Source organism: Nymphaea colorata, chromosome 7 (genome assembly GCF_008831285.2).
Source record: "Nymphaea colorata isolate Beijing-Zhang1983 chromosome 7, ASM883128v2, whole genome shotgun sequence".
Lineage (NCBI taxonomy): Eukaryota > Viridiplantae > Streptophyta > Magnoliopsida > Nymphaeales > Nymphaeaceae > Nymphaea > Nymphaea colorata.
Genome location: NC_045144.1, coordinates 21349713 through 21365769, shown reverse-complemented (window position 1 = coordinate 21365769; position 16057 = coordinate 21349713). Strand labels below are relative to the sequence as shown.

Here is a 16057-nt window from a genome sequence, read left to right as displayed (position 1 = left end):
GAAGCAGTTTTGAGAAAACTAGAATTGGATATGGTAGAATCTACTTATCTCTGGCTCACCCATCAAAACACAAAAGAAAACCTAGGAATATATTTGTGTTTATGTTGACCAAAGTTGAGATGCATGTATTCAGTTGAAGAACCAAAACTGTAAGCTAGCAGGGGGCAGTAGATACATCAACAGATCAGCCTCCTAAAGATTGGATGATACAAATTAGGGTCCACATAAGAGGTGTTACGGGTACATAATGGGGTCTTCATGAAGGCAGAAAGATTTTAATCTACAATACAATAATACCAACAATTGTTTTGCATTAAGAAATTGTAAATGACGACAGTAGGAACTTAGGTTGGGCATCAACTTAGTATAAGATTGTCCAGATCATCGCCAACCAGTTTATTAATCAATATAACCAATCCGAAGAAACTCCACCGAGGAAGAAAGCCACGCTAAGGAGCAAAATAAAAGGTTGGTCATTTAAGTACCTCTTGGTGATTGGAAGCAGAGAGTTGGCTTGGATAGAAATGCTATTGCAAAAGAAGAAATCACTGAACAACAGAAGAATCATCATACAGAAGAAAATAGAGAGAGACCAGCCTCGACCCATTCCAGGGCAATGATAAAATCCGGCCAAAAGAAAAGAAATAGCTGAGAAATGCACGAGAGAGAGAAAGTGGGGCTTGGAGCTAGGCATCATTTCAGGATCTCTATCCCTCTTTCATAAGTCTACGGAGGTATGACATCTGATGCAAATCAAACAGAATGACAGAATTGTCATACCTTACATACTTGCACCAAGTCATCTCACCTGAATTTTTAAAAAGAAAGTTGGGGATGCATGAATATCACCCGTCTTCACAATGCTGCCCTCTATAGATGATAATGAATCCGTTGACAAACAAAAAGAAAAAATGCATTTCAACAAAGCATGACACCAGATATCTCTTCTTCTTTCCTTTTGCTAAATGAAGTTACCAGACTAACAATTTACAAACCAACTGCAAAACCATCACAAAGTCTTATTGGGTTGTTGCAGATGGGTTGGTCAATAATTCAAGGGATCGTCGGAGGAAGTCGACTGCAACTGCAACATCATCAAATGCTAAGGCTCCAACTGCAAATCTCGCTGCTTTATGGGCCTCCGCAATCTTATCAGGTGGTGGCTGATAGCTGGAATCATAGGTAAAAGATGCAGGTGACTTTGGCTTCTCAGTGTAACTCCATTCATTGCTTGCAGAACTACATTGACCACTGCTAGCAGGGAAATCAGGAAGACGATGCTCAGGCTGCTGTATATAAGATGCACCAACATATCCAGTACTAGCATCTTGATGGTAGGTGGGATGCAAAGCAGATGCTGCTGCTGGGCTGTTGTCACCAATACTTGGATAAGAGTGGTAACCCGAGTAAGAAGAATAAGGGTGGGTCATGTCATGAGAGGGATAATGCTGTTGTGTTGATGATGATGCTTGATGGTGCTCTTGTGGAGGTGGTGCATGATAAGGTTGTGGATATGTCTGATTCAGGGTTACTTTTGCAGAAAAAGCCTGTGACAGATTTTGATGAGCACTTTCATGTGCAAAAGATGACGAATGAGAGAGAGGAGGTTGCTTGGAGTTGTCTGGGTATGACACTGTGTCCTGCTTCAGTTGGCTGGATGCAAGAGTATTGATATGTCCAGTTCCCTGCATGACAGATACTTTTGTAGTTAATTGCATAATCAAAATCAATCAACAATAATGGAAGCAAGTTCATAGGTACCATTTTTGCTGAAGAATCCTGTGATGTATTTTGGTGCATATCAACAGAAGAACGGTACTCATCACTTCTATATGTAAAAGACGATGAATGAGTTACAGAAGGTTCCCTGGAGCTGTCTGGGTACATTGGCAGCATATTTTGTTCTGGTTGGCTTGATTCAAAGGTACCAACATGTCTAACTTCCTGCAGAATAGATACTTCCACATTTATTGCAAAGAATGAAATATTATCCAAGAACAAGGAAAAACAATTCACTTATTTAAAAAAAAAAACTTCTTACTTAAACAACCATGACCAACCAATGAGGATAAAGTTTGACCAATAAAAGGTTAGATAAGGGACACAATTGTCATCTTCAGGACATGCAACAAGCCAGAGACCCACTAGATTACTCTAGCCCTTGAGAAGTTTCGGCTGCCAGAATGGTACTATTGAGCCAAAATCCAAGATCTAGGCTAATTTATTTCATTTTGCATCAGGTTCCGGTCAACATGAGAAACACTTAGTTGGACCACTGGGCACATCTCACGGGCCTTCAGATGGTAACTGCAAAACAACCTATCTCAAAGCCAGATACTGTTAGGTACCAAGCCCATTCCTCATACTCCATCAGGACCATCAGAGAGCCATCGACAAAGGTACAAATAAACGAATGGAATGCTTGTACTTGTTGCCAGGGCTAGCTTATTACATATAGAAAAAAAAAAAAAACTGCCAAAGAAACACTTATTGATACGCTTCAAGACTGTCCTATTTCAGCAGATGCAGACCTAGAAATAATCACATCAAGCAAGCACCTTCACATGGAACTTTACAACAGAACCATTATGAAGCTGTTAATGCATCAAGCTCATTATTAGTAATTGGCATCAAGAACATACCTTACCTTTTCCTACCATCGATTGTTTTTGTGCTTGCGACACGGAATGAAGTAATGTACTTGTCTTAACACAGCAGGACATTCTCTTCTAGGAAGCAAATTCCATTCAAAAGAAATGATGAACACTCTCAAGTCCATCTCCTCAAACAGGAGGTAAGTCTATTCTATTTCACTCTTTCTATTACTTGCAGACAGTTCCTATTACAGACATGCTTTCTACAGCAAGAATAGCACCCTATAGCTTCACTGCCAGATCATGAACCATAAAGAAAGTGCCTGGCCTCCTCTGATGCATGCAGTTCCAGCTAATGTCTGCATCATGTAGAAGAGTATCCAGCTAATGTGTGGATGAATGTAGAAGAGTATACAGTGTTTTCATCGCTTGCTGTTGCCAAGTTTGACCACAGTACGAAAGCAAACTAGTAACATGTGACCCACATCTTACATTCTTACTCGATCTCCTGGACGCAATCTATGAAGCTAGCCCCTATAATACACATTTCAGGATTGCTCCATGCTGGCAACTGCATTTTATTGTCAGGGTTCTCCTGAAAAATTTTGAAGTTCTCCTGAAGTGCATCTCCTTCACTCCTTGTATTACCTCCATAGCCTATTCTACTGAAAGGCTCTAAGCTGCTCAAAGTGGGTACATTTTGAGACTACTTGTTTTGATGCAATTGCTAGAAATTGTCAACCATCCTTGGCTTCTTCAAACTTTACCAAGTCAAACTCAACACAAGGCTCCAATAAAGCTTCACAATTAGAATGTTTTGCTTTAATCCTTCAGTACTTTAGCTGACTGAAATATCGTATTTCCTTTCTTTGGTTTTGCATTTGAACTGTATAATTAATAGATCTAAAGGATCATGCTTTTATAATGGCCAAAAAAAAGGAAAAAAACACAAATGCCCATAAAAGCACAACCATTAACAGGGATTGAAAGAGTGCCTTTAAAACCATAACCAGGTTTCCTTTCCATATGAAGTACAAGAAACTAAACAAATTATGATTGGTTGGCCAAAGTTCATACTTCATAGTTCATAGTATATCTCAACCTCAACAAAGTGATGCTCAGAATCTATGTACCACTGACAATTCTCCTGAATATGCTATCAGCTGCCAGAACACTAACCACTAGCCCGACAACACAGCTGGACAAAAAAATGTCAGCAAGCTGCCATCCTCAAAGTCTCAAACCAATTACAAAACATATAACTTGAAAGATCAGCCAATCACAAATGATAAGCTTACAAATGCTTTTAAAATATAAGGACCATACATTTGTGTTTGTCGGGCTAGAGGGCATGGATGTGCCACTATCACCACCTGGAGGACCAGGTTCAGGCCTCCGCCCTTCCTTTAAAGCTTTTCTGATGTCTGCAGCTTTCCAAGCAGCATACTTTTGCTTTTGCTCAATCTGCAAGGAACCAGTAAAAAATAGATATTTAGTGAACAGTAATATATTTTATAGACATTTATGTGTGCATGAAAAAAGCTAAACAGAAAAGAACACCGCAGGCACAAGCTTACATCTGGCTGAAGAGCTCCAAACTGGCTAAGTATCTCAAAAAATATGCTAGCCGCATAGAAAGTCTTTGCCGTATTCCTACGTCACAACAATGAGATGGAAACCAATAGAGAGTCAAAGAAACTAGCAGGCCACCATGTATTTCTTCTCCCAAGTTAATAGTTGCCGTAAAAACGAAGCTTCCAGCCTTAAGCTATAAAATTTAATTTCAGATGGAAATAAGAATTTGGTAGATGCCGCACAAGTCAGCACGTCCAGCTCGGTCTTGCTTATCAGCTTTTGTGAAAATGTTCAAGGCAAAACCTTCAATGTGAAGATGGTCATCAGGCCCCAAAGTTACTGACTTTTTATCCTGTGAGAATAATAAAAAAGTGTAAAAAAAAAAGTTACAATATTTTTTATCACTACACATGTTGGAACTAGAGAAGGAAATAGCTGGTCCTGATGCTTACTTGCTGAAGCCTGTCAACATTAGGAATGAAAGAAGCAGGTATTAATTGATCACAGACATGATCGTCTCGTAGTTCAGAAGATAAAATTTCCCCACAAGCTAAATCACAAACACTTACAAAATTAACGAACTCCTAAAGCTGCTTCATTCATAGAAATAACGCACATGTAAGTCAAACAACAATGTTTTTTCAGCTGAGTCATAAAGAACACATATCATGTTCTTCGGGTTCTTTAAGGCTTACACCATCGCTAACATCTGATATTTCTTGATATGTCAGATTACGACGCATTTTACCATTTTTGTACATCTTGTGTATCTTTCAGATGTTACCCTTGCTTACATTGTTTTGAGATCTTCATAACAGAAATAACATTTCTCCAAATACCGTAAAACATTCGCCCCAGAACGAATTTGTCAACGACTACTCACAAGCATGATTCCACAAACGTGAAAAGAGATCACATCGAGAAGTAACTTGCAGTTATAGTTAAAGTAGGAGAAAATGATAACAAAAAGAGGAAGGTTTTCCTGGAAAACCCTAATTTATCAATTTGTATTGTGAGCGAAGGACCAGTATAGTCAATCAATCGGCGCCATGATTGGATCAACAGCTCCAGGAAAAGAGCTAATAATTAGACATGAGTGCAGCAGATACCAGTAGAAGGGAAAGAACAAAAGAGAGTCAGCGTTACACTTAGACCTTCTCGAGCTGGTTCATGAGGGATACAAGGAGGGCGTTTGTGGTCTTCGTCCGCTCCTTTTGTGGGATGTTGAGTCCCCTCTCCATCGCGTACAGACGGCCTGCCAAAGCAAAGAGACCGTCTTAGATGCCCCATCTCGATCGCGCGCGCGCGCGCGAGAGAGAGAGAGAGAGAGAGAGAGAGAGAGAGAGAGAGAGAGAGAGAGAGAGAACTTTACAGTAGTAGGCGACAAGGGGTTCGTGCTTCTGCAATTCATCGGCTCTCTGGAGGTAAGGAAGAAGGAGTTTCGCTGGCTCCATATCGCTGCCCATCTCCCCCGCTCTCCTTGTCTCTGTTCAGTGGAGAAGGCGCTCCGACGCTGCGAATGACAGCAGACGAACCTCTCTCTCTCTCTCTCTCTCTCTCTCTCTCTAAAGTTCGGACAACCGCGTGGAATTCGGAAGGATGAATGACCTGCCGAAGGAAGCTCGCCTTCGAGAAACTCGCTTTTGAATTTGCTTCGCACGCTCCTGCCTGCTGCCATCATAGTTGAGACACTTTTCATTCAAGATCCGAGCTTTTGCTCTCAATACCAGATAGCACCTTGCTTTTAAAATTTCTATACTTATAATTTCTTTCAGAGGTTTTCCCAATAATTTTATTAATTTTAGTACCTATATTCAAAATGGTCTCTCTCTTTCTCAAAGTTTCAAATTTATCCTGTCGTTTTATAGATGGAGACATTCTTCCTTCAGTCTGCCGTAATGGAAACGGATTAATTTACCTTTAAGGATTCTATAATACATAAGATGTGCAGTATTTACAAGCATTTCTTCATAAACTAGTGATATAAATACATTTTTGATACCTAAACATTTAAAGATGATACATTGAAGGTATCTTTTTCATGCTTAATTAGGATTTTTAAGCTGAAAAATGTAGGCTATTAATTTTAAATTAACTAAAGTATTTTTGTTGGTTATAAATTTTTCAACAATACAACTATGCAGTTAATTTATTTTGCTTTAGTTTTTAAACCATTAGAAGACTCCTCTATAATGGCAAAAGTGAAATTTAAGAACTAAATTACTAAAATACCCCTCTAACTGTAGTGGATGACAAACTTGAAATATAGACTATAAATTGAAGACCCCTCAATAAAATACCCCTCGCCGCGGTTCTTCAAATTAAGGCTTCGAGGACTCATCCTTCGACTCTTGCTTCGATTCTCTGCCTTCCTCTTCCACCGATCGCTCGCCGTGCACCACAGTCGTCGCTCTACTTTGGATGATAGTCACAGCTTGCCGGGAACCTCGATATGAGAGGCTGTTGGGATGTGAAATTGGAGGGGGAGGAGTGGTTGGCCAAGAGACAACTGGAGAAGGGCGTGAAGGTTTTGGGTCCAGAGGTGGTCGATCGCTATGATCTCTCCATTATCTGAAAAGCTGTAGTGATGATGAAGACGATGAGTGGGGCTCGATAGGGGGATGAAGATTATCATCTGGATTGGGACCTTTATGATGATGCGGATATAATGCTGGAGAACTTTGACGAAAGCTCGGATGGTATGTGGGATGTAGGATGAGGAAGACCTGGACGGCTGTATGATGTTTTATTTTATTAATTATCTGCGCAGGATTAATTTTAAGATACTACAAATCAAAAGAAAGAAAAGATGCATGTTTCACCTCAAACATCATTAAGCTTGCAATGTTTCACTCCACCGAAGCTAGGCTCAGTAAGTTCGGCTCCCAGATCCACGTTTCTCAATGTAAAAGAAATTCAAAATCTGCCGGGTCCTGAAACCCGTTTTTTTGTTTAAAAAGATAGTTTTCTTTCAGCGCCGATCTCATATTCGCCTCGGTTTGGTCTGAGGCGATCAAATATCATTAATTTTAGAGTTGAGACCTTTTTTCCCTGGCATTTCTACGACAAACACGTTTTCTTACACCAGTTCTCAAACGCCAAGGCTATGTTTGGATGACAGGGAGCAACGTTTGGTTATAAAGAAATAACATTGTGTTCTTAACAAGATTTTTAGCAAACCGAGTTTGCTAAAAGTCTTAGTAAAGAGCATGATGCAGCTTAGTTGAGAGACATGCACCGGCGCAAGCATTTAGAGACACAATAGCAGACAATGCAGACCGAGTTTTGCACATATATCCAGGTTAAAAGTTTAATGGAAACGGCAGAGATGTCATTTGGAACAAAAACAGATATCGTGCTTCTACCATTCATAAATGGCTGCCAGAAAAACATGATTGCAGCTTTAGAATGTAATAAGAGAAAACGCAATATTTGCTACCATGCAAACAAGTAGCTGAAGAAGATAGAGCCCATCAAACATCTGTGGCGAAGTACAGAGATGAAACAAAACCTCAGTTACCAGGCACAGTAAATTTAACATCATCAATGGGCTAGACAATTTCTGAAAAACCAAAAAGGGTACTGAGGTTTTGCACAGTAGGCTCAATACAGAATCTGTTTCTGCTTCAGCTTGTTTCTTCATATAATTGGTTTGCTTACCAATATAAAAGCAACCGCCCCTAAAAGTATAGATGTGCTGATTGCAGACAAATTGTGTTTTCTTTTCCTTTTTCTTCTCTAATCTAAAAGCTATCAACAATCAAAGCATTTCTCCAAACTGCCAAAACTTAACCTACAGATGATTAAAAGAAAAGGACATAAAACTTCTAATACAATTAATCTTATTCATTGTCATGGAGAAGCTGGAACTGGTTCACTCCCAGATACATGAGATGCAGCATCTTCTTTGGCAATTGCAACGTAGTTCACAGGGGCAGCAGGCCTAAGTTCCCGCTTTCCGTCTTTGTTTGCAGAACGTACACTCTGAGCACCAGAAGATAACCTTCTGTTTGGTGTGCCATTCCCATTAACACGCGGCCCAACCACCTTCTTCGGGCCAAGAGGCCGATTGGGGCTTGGCCTTGAACCGAAAATGGTTTCTTGCTCAGTTGCTAGTTGCTCATGGAATCGTTTCTGGTCCTGCTGGCAGAAGTAATTTTTGAGATGAGTAGCTGGACTTTTGTTTATAAAATTTATCCAGCCAATAAATTTTCTCCTTGGGGCCAAAAAAATGGCCTGTCAGAACCAAGTGGTAAATGAATTTGCCTTCCAATTGAGAACTGTTAATCAACAAGGAACACTGGCATAGACAGGCAAATTCATGCACTACTAGGAGCAGCATCAACCAAAGCTGTAACCTATAATTTTATATTATTTGAAGTGACGGTGTTATACATTTATCCAAAAGAATATAATGGCCATTTTCTTGATGACAGTGGTGGTATTATGCATTTACCCAAAAGAATATAATGGTCATTTTCTTGATAACAGACTTTCAATGTTACAATTTTAAGGACCAAAAAATCACTGGCGAGTGACACACCAAAAATTTCAGAGAATAATAATCTTTTCCATCAAAAACTCTATCAATAGCATAAAATTTTGGATTTGGGTATACAAGCTACAGTAAGCACCAAGAAATGGAGCCGAGTGAGTAGATCATGTCTGAAACTATTTTCTACTAGGTAGGGTTATGTGATGAAAAGTAGCAAAGGTACCTAAACTGAAAAATTTAATAATGTTAATTGAAAAATGTTTAGAACTTTAGAGAAATGGAAACCTTTCATTACCTTTTCAGAAATATGACCACTAAAAGAGCAGAAATTAACTGTCCATGTTACTAGTAGTAACAAAGCTGTTCCTGATGTCAATTATGGCAAGAAACTATCTTCTTATGGAAATTTGTAACTTTTAGTTGCATAATATACCAGGGTTATCAGCTTGCTGGTCATGACTACCAAGTGCAGGGAAGCACGGTCATTTAAAGATGGTTTTAAAGAGGAGAAGTTTGACAAGATGAAATAGCAACAGATATCAGATCAAGCAAAAATAACCTAAATGTTAAAATAAGTTGCAACCTTACCCTCATTCTTCTTTTCTCTTCTTCTCTGTCATGCCTCAGCATTGCATACTCATCCAGCATAGCAAGTAATGGGACGCCATCATAAATAAATGGTATGCCCCTCTCCTCCTCCCATGCTCGTGTCTTGGCTACTAAAGTATCAACCAGAGCTGCAATAACAAATACAGAGGCATTAAAAGGGACAAATATATCTTGTACAGACACATCACACACGTAAAGGGGAGTGGAGAGAGAGAGCATTACTGTACACCACATTTAAGTACAACTGTACAAGTCCCCTATTACAGACATATACAGAAAGCAGTAATCTCCACATACCAGGAATTTTATTTACAAGAATGCGAGCTTTTTCTGCGCGTTTTAAATTTATATGAGCACCTCTACTGGAATTATATCTGTTCTCATCCTGTTTCAGTGAAATACAAACCATAGGTCAATACTCCTAAGATATGGAAAATTAAAAGTTTGATACTTGTGTGTTCTAATATTAGGAAAAAAAAAAAGATGCACCTAAGGTGAGAGCAATGTTTGCACTGGTGATAAAATTTACAAATACATGAAGGCACAAAGAAATAAATTTACCCGATTGTAGTCTTCAAGCCAGCTCTCTTCCTCACAAGCTGACATCCACTTCTCAACCTTCTCCATTATTTCTCTTCTACTAAAAGCTTCCTCCTTAGCTTTCAGTATTTGATTATCCATGTCTGCAAGTAATTCAGAAGGATCAACATTCCCAGAATCAATAAGGAGAAGTATCTTTTCACGAGCAGCTTCTGAATCTATTTCTATGTGAGCGCGTGCATATATCTCTTCAAGCTCGGCTTGTTTCTTGAAGGCAATCTCCTTCATCTTGCTTGCCTTCAGCTGGTCTAGACGTTCAACTTCCATCTCAGCCTTCAAAACATCCAACAGAAACCATGTCAGTTTTCATTTTGATATCTAATGCGCTAGTCACAATTGAAGCAAGTTACCTGCTCAATCAAGTCTAAAGCAAGGGCCCCAGGCACAGTGACCTCATCAACTGATGCAGACATGTTACATGTCACATGATCGAATAAGCTCCTCTCCTCCATAGGTGTGTCCATCAGGTTCCAAAGATCACACAGCTGTCCCGCTAGCTCTTGAAGCTGAAAGAAGCTCAACCGAGTTAGCCCTGTATTGAACTCCTATTTGAAGGCAAGATAAAGTGATAAACAGAGCCCGTGCTTTAAGCAGGTAGGGCATACAGGCTCAATTGTGAAGTTATAGACCACAAAATTTAGTGGCTAATACTTGAACCAGTAATTAGAATTTCCAGCTCAATTTTAATGAAAGAAGCAACAGTACAAGCTATCAGAGAATTCTGAAAAGGGAACTGTTAAAATCAAGGTTATGTCTATCCTCAACTTATGGTTGTTCATAGCAACATCCACTTCAAAGTCCAAACTAATATATCACGAGAGCAAGATATATATATATATATATATATATATATATATATATATATATATATATATATATATATATATATATATATATATAGAGAGAGAGAGAGAGAGAGAGTATTTTGCTTCATAAGATCGTGGAACAATTAGGCATAAATCACTTAATAAAACTCTAGCAGTGTGTAGTCCCTATACCCTCATAGGACTGGGTGACAATCTCCTGCACTGAAAGGAAAATACAACTTCCCACTTATTCCTACAAGAAGCACAGTGAGCAACATAAAGGTTCTAGGAATTTGGTTTGATTACAGGTAAAAGGTTAAATATCAGCTGCATAAATGAATTGAAATCAAATTTAGGTGGCAAGTCCATGTCAGATCATAGCTAATGGAAGCTTTTAAACACAATCATAAGACCTTGAAGATGTTTTATGAGAAAAACTATTCTAAGAGACCAAATCATCATGATGGTGAGAATGTGTTTCCACAGAATACAGGTTGTTTTGCTAATTATTGTACCCAAAGCACAGTATGAGCTTTTATTTATTCTTAACGCTGCCTCCCATTCCTTGATCAATCATTGATTCTCGCTTAATTTTGTTCTTCCAGTTATGAAGGCATTTTGAAGAACCCTTTCTGCTTCAAGGTTTCATGTATCTCTTCTTGTCACAAATCTTATTCTTATAACTGTCTGCCAGCCAGAGGCATGGGAACCAGACTGTCTGTATCTTATGCCCAAAGTGACAAAATAGAACATGAATATTTTCACAAGTGCAAAGTGCGGGCACCTGAACAATAACTTCAAATCATTATTATATGTTTTTAAATAATAAAAATAATATAGTTAGAACTTAACATAATCCATACAAATATAAAAGAGAAAAAAGTGCAAGTGAATACAAAATAATCCAATCAAGATCATAAAAGGAAAGACAGAAACCAAAAATGTAAGGAAATAATCAGGACTGTCCCACAACATTTGGTGTCTGAACATCTATAAATGTCTGTTTGCAGAACAAACATTCTATGCATTTAGTACCTTGATCGCTATAGATGCTAGCTAATCTTGAGGACGTACATAGTCCCTTATTGAATTCTGGGTTTAAATATAGTGTTATACTTCATTTATTGAACCTATTTGTCTAAATCTCAAAGCTGTAATTGTATTTAAGTAGTAAATCTAGTGACTGTGCTAATAAAAAATCTGTGTGTGTGCATGCATAGGTATTGTTTCCCATTTCTATACAGTTCTCACTTCCATTTCAGTTCCTATTCCTTGCAACCTATTTTTGCTGAACTGGAAACTGGTCAAATGTTCACTTAAGCCATGGTAATCTGATTCCCATAATCAACAAGTGCTCAGAAGCAGTTGAGAAATGGTGATAAAATCATAAAAGAGTTATAAGATCATCTTTACACTAGGAAATACAAATATAGTACTTCGATGAAAATGGTGATAAAGTCATACAAAGATTAGATTTGATTTTGGTACTTTGTTATCTTCAACTCTGATTGTCATGTCTGTTGGTTTTGCAGAAAAAATTTTAAGATGATTTCGCTCAAATGAATATCAAATGCTGTTATACATTTTCCTTCCAATACTGGTAGCTCTCCCAAAATCCTGTCCCAAACAGAGGTATCAGGACAGGCACATCCCAAAGGACCAAAATACATGAAGCAGATATCTCTGAATTCTACAACTCTGTACGCCCATAAGAATTTATGTAGTTCATATTTCAACAGATGTTGTCAGGCAATTCGGCGTATCTCTAGGCATGTCAAATTGAGCGACTGCATATTATCATGTTTCAGCACTAACATCACCTTTTAGCAAAGAGAGAACAGAAAAGCTTGAAATGCTAAAGATATCAAGAAGCCCACACATCCCATTGTATAGTGCATATGTCACAGAGAATAGAAATTAAAAAGCAGATGGTCAAAAGCTACTTCTAACAGTAACGTAACAGCTGACCCTGTGCTGATATAAGACCAGGATAGACTGCACCATTACGAAAATTATCAATTATGAAAGACGGCAAGAAAGTTATGTTCGCCTTGCAACAATTAATTTAACTCAGACCTATCCTCTGAAAAGCAGATATAAAATAATAAGGAGACCTTTTGAAGTCTTTGTTTCTTGTCCTCTTCCAGAGACTCTACAGTCCTCGCCAACTTGGACAAAGTGTCATCGCTAATGCTCTTTGATTGAACGCCAACAGCATCGTCCAGGCTTGGATGAACTTCCGTAATAGTACTGAAGAAATCCATCCCCAGAACAGCACAAAGATCATGAACTGTGCTGACAAAGTCAAGGACCTTGTGCAAACGATCACTCTGCAGAAATTGCGACATGAACAACACTTGATCATCTCCCAAAATATCAATCATACAATTTTTTTTATTATTCTAATATGAAAAGCCACGGGCTACTACCTTCTCTTTTTGAAGCTCCTGCAGTTGGGAATGAAACTCGTCCAACTTCTTAAGGGATAAATCATTCTCATCCACCTTTGGGGTTTCCATCTGATCACTAATGTGAAGGTTCCCAGAAATCTCTCCACAAATCTTCTGAATCTGTGACTGAACATCAGCGAATTCTTCGATCCTCTCCTGCTTTTGTTTCCAGAGTTCTTCAAGTGCTGGTGCTATGGCTGCAAGCTGCTCCTTGATGGTTCCAGTAGTTTTCTCCGGCTGCCACAAACATCCGACCAATTGAATCTATAAAGAAGGGAACCTTCAACTAGAAGATTGTTTTCACAAAGACAGCCAACCAGAGACTACCCAAGACTTCTATGAGGAGCATGGATGACCTTGGCCACAGCCCAGACAAATCAATGCAATTTTCAAGCTAGCCAAGAAAGATGGTAGCAAGAGTTTCAAGGTTTTATAAACTGAAAACATATGAACCACTCGAAGCACAATGTATGCAAGAACTTGGTCATATATACATACTGTGCCAATAAAGCTCCTCTCTCCAAGAGCTGCGAGCAGGCCGGCGAGTTCAGATTTCGCATCAGCCAGTTCCTGGAGAAGCTGCGTCCGTGCTATCAATGCCTGGTCGACTTTCTGCCTGTATACATCCAAGCAATCTCGCTCCAACTGAAGTAACATCTTATCCCGATCCTCATCACTTTCACCAACCTCATCCCAGATTTGCTGTACGCATGAGCAATGTGACAGAAAAGGGACGAAAAATACCGTGAGAGCATGAGCTACACAGGGCATAATTTGTCATTAAACTGCTGAAGGTACTGAAGGAAGAGCTCACGGCAAAGCACGATGCACTCACCTGCAATTGCTGAAGCAGAGACCCGCAGGTCATCCCACCAAGCAACGGATCATGTACCCCTGCGATCGTCATTTCTGCTTCCCCTGCTTTCCCGTTTCCACTTCCCTTCCTCACGAGATTCTATAAACCGAAACCAGTGGCACCTGAAACTTTGACCGCCATTTCATTAGCAAAATGTAACCCACAAAGAGGGCAGTAAAGCGTTGAATTCTAGCTCGACAAAAAAGGTTTGACTCCATCACTCCAACAACTAACCAACCAAGAAGCTGCAAGTCAAAGTTCCAGTGTTTTCCAAAAAAAAAACGTATGTGAAAGAGAGATGATCTACATTTTAAGGCAAACAATTAGTTCAAAGGGTGAGAAATCTGCAAACAAGAAGTTCGACGGTCACCTTCTGCCACAAGCGCAACAGATCCGCTCACCAAACCTCCAATTCAGAGCTCTGCAAGAGAGAGAAAGACCCATCACTACTCTGAACTCAACGCATACAAAGACGCGCTCACTAAACACAATCACCGCTCCTTCTACTCCAATCCCCACCTTGCTCTTCAAGAAGAAGGAGAGACAGAGAGAGAATGTGTGTGTGTGTGTGTTTAAATTTTCCAGAGATCAGAACTCCGGAGAGCAAATGGGGAGTTCAGAAAGAGCAGAAAAATGTCACCAAGAACACTTGGAAGCAATCAAAATTCATGGATCGTCTTCCGAAACCCCCAAAAACGCCCAAGTCGCAACTAACTTCCAAAGTAAACCACCGAAAACCCACACAGAAATCCGGAAGCAAGTGAAATGAGCAGAATGTCGATCAGATCACCGAAGAGCTAAACCCAGTCCCCCCACATCCTTCAGCTCTGCCATCCAAGAAAAGCAAAAGGAAACAAGAAGAAAAAGAAAACAACGACAAGACAGAAAAAGTGAAAAACGAGCAATTCCCCGGCGAGGATCACCCCCGGAGGGGAATCCCCGTCAAGCAAAGTGATCTTCTGCTCCCAGATACCAAATGTGGGCTGCCTCCTTCTTCCTCTACCCAGCAGGAAGAGGAGATCAAAATTTCTCATTAGGAAGAAAGAACAGTGACTCGGAGAACGCAGAGATCGATCGATGACGACAGTCAAAATGAACCCGCCCTGGTCGCTCACCTGCTAACATGCCATTCTCCTCCTCGAGCTGCGCCACTACCCTCTGCTGAGATCTGGACAAAGGTTCAGAAATGAAGAGAGAGTGAGAGAGCCAGAGAGAGAGAGAGAGTGAAGTGGAAAGAAAAGGAGAGAAGCTGCTGTCTGCTTTCAATGAAGCGGTTTTCGGACACATACCCAGAGTCTTCTTCTTTTATGGTCAAATTTATTTTTGAGGTCCTACAATTTTACGAATAAATTCAAAACGCGATCTACATTTTCTATTTCCCTCTGGGAAGCCTCATATTTGCTTGCTATTGTCGACTAAAAAAGCTTACCTTCCGTAATACCATACAGTTCTAACCATAATATTTGTAACAAAGCACTTAGTCTAACCAAAATATTTGTAACCAAAACAAAGAAGTCAATATTTAAACATTATAAAATCAAGATACATACTACATATCTTTAAACATTTTAATATATTCAAGCATCAAAATACCATGATCTATTTTTTCGAAAGAACATTAGAATTGCCAAAGGTTTCGCTTGACATCGCATTTCTAAAGAGTTTAATGTAACAATCCTTTGGTCACATTAGCAGCTTCAATAAGAATATGAACAATATTAACATTATTATATGCTCATCTCCTTCAAATCCTGGTATATGAAGAGTTCCCATTTTTTTCAATGGACATTGATATTATTTTCATTACCAAGAAAATAATCCCCTCAAAGAGACACTGTTAGGTATTCTAGAATAACAAATTTCCTGATTTAGCATAAAGCTGTTTTTAATAAATAATATTATAAATGAAAAGATGAGGTTATTTAATATAGTATTTCATATGTGACCGTAAAATATTATAATCACATGTAGCAAGATCGTGGAACGCTATAATGTTTAAGTCATTAAAAATGAGGCCTGTTACGAGACAGACACATACCATGGAGTCCTCCTTGAGAGTTATGGCAAAAGAA

At 39.2% G+C, this 16057-nt stretch overlaps 2 protein-coding genes across 3 annotated transcripts; both read right to left on the bottom strand.

Annotated features, from left to right (window-relative positions):
* Window positions 1-692: 692 nt before the first annotated feature.
* On the bottom strand, window positions 693-5823 carry LOC116257984 (protein HOMOLOG OF MAMMALIAN LYST-INTERACTING PROTEIN 5-like). The gene is made up of 7 exons (XM_031635028.2): window positions 5542-5823; window positions 5324-5424; window positions 4412-4521; window positions 4172-4247; window positions 3921-4058; window positions 1762-1944; window positions 693-1685 (listed from the first exon to the last, which is right to left on the bottom strand). The coding sequence occupies exons 1-7, from the start codon at window positions 5633-5635 to the stop codon at window positions 1020-1022; spliced, it is 1368 nt and encodes a 455-aa protein (XP_031490888.1). The 5' UTR covers window positions 5636-5823; the 3' UTR covers window positions 693-1019.
* Window positions 5824-7669: 1846 nt separating this feature from the next.
* Window positions 7670-15264, bottom strand: LOC116257971 (65-kDa microtubule-associated protein 1). 2 transcript variants are annotated; one of them, XM_031635006.2, is made up of 11 exons: window positions 15101-15264; window positions 14356-14406; window positions 13965-14107; window positions 13628-13831; window positions 13109-13366; window positions 12794-13009; window positions 10224-10379; window positions 9835-10146; window positions 9571-9658; window positions 9253-9401; window positions 7670-8312 (listed from the first exon to the last, which is right to left on the bottom strand). In XM_031635006.2, exons 3-11 carry the CDS (start codon window positions 14034-14036, stop codon window positions 8022-8024), a joined length of 1746 nt encoding a protein of 581 aa, XP_031490866.1. In that variant the 5' UTR covers window positions 14037-14107; window positions 14356-14406; window positions 15101-15264; the 3' UTR covers window positions 7670-8021. The 2 variants fall into 2 exon arrangements, with proteins under 2 accessions (XP_031490866.1, XP_031490867.1); XM_031635007.2 differs by having other exon boundaries at window positions 7670-8309.
* Between the last annotated feature and the right edge of the window lie 793 nt (window positions 15265-16057).

Bases quoted from the DNA above. Each gene is read 5' to 3' on its own strand.
- LOC116257984 (XM_031635028.2), bottom strand. From the start codon at position 5,635: ATGGGCAGCGATATGGAGCCAGCGAAACTCCTTCTTCCTTACCTCCAG. The intron at 4,248-4,411 runs GTGCGGCATCTA...GTTGTGACGTAG, and splicing joins CGAGCTGGACGTGCTGACTT to GAATACGGCAAAGACTTTCT. The intron at 1,686-1,761 runs GTACCTATGAAC...TCTGTCATGCAG, and splicing joins AGGATTCTTCAGCAAAAATG to GGAACTGGACATATCAATAC.
- LOC116257971 (XM_031635006.2), bottom strand. From the start codon at position 14,036: ATGACGATCGCAGGGGTACATGATCCGTTGCTTGGTGGGATGACCTGC. The intron at 13,832-13,964 runs GTGAGTGCATCG...TCATGCGTACAG, and splicing joins CTCTGCTTCAGCAATTGCAG to CAAATCTGGGATGAGGTTGG. The intron at 13,010-13,108 runs GTAGTAGCCCGT...CAATTTCTGCAG, and splicing joins AGGAGCTTCAAAAAGAGAAG to AGTGATCGTTTGCACAAGGT.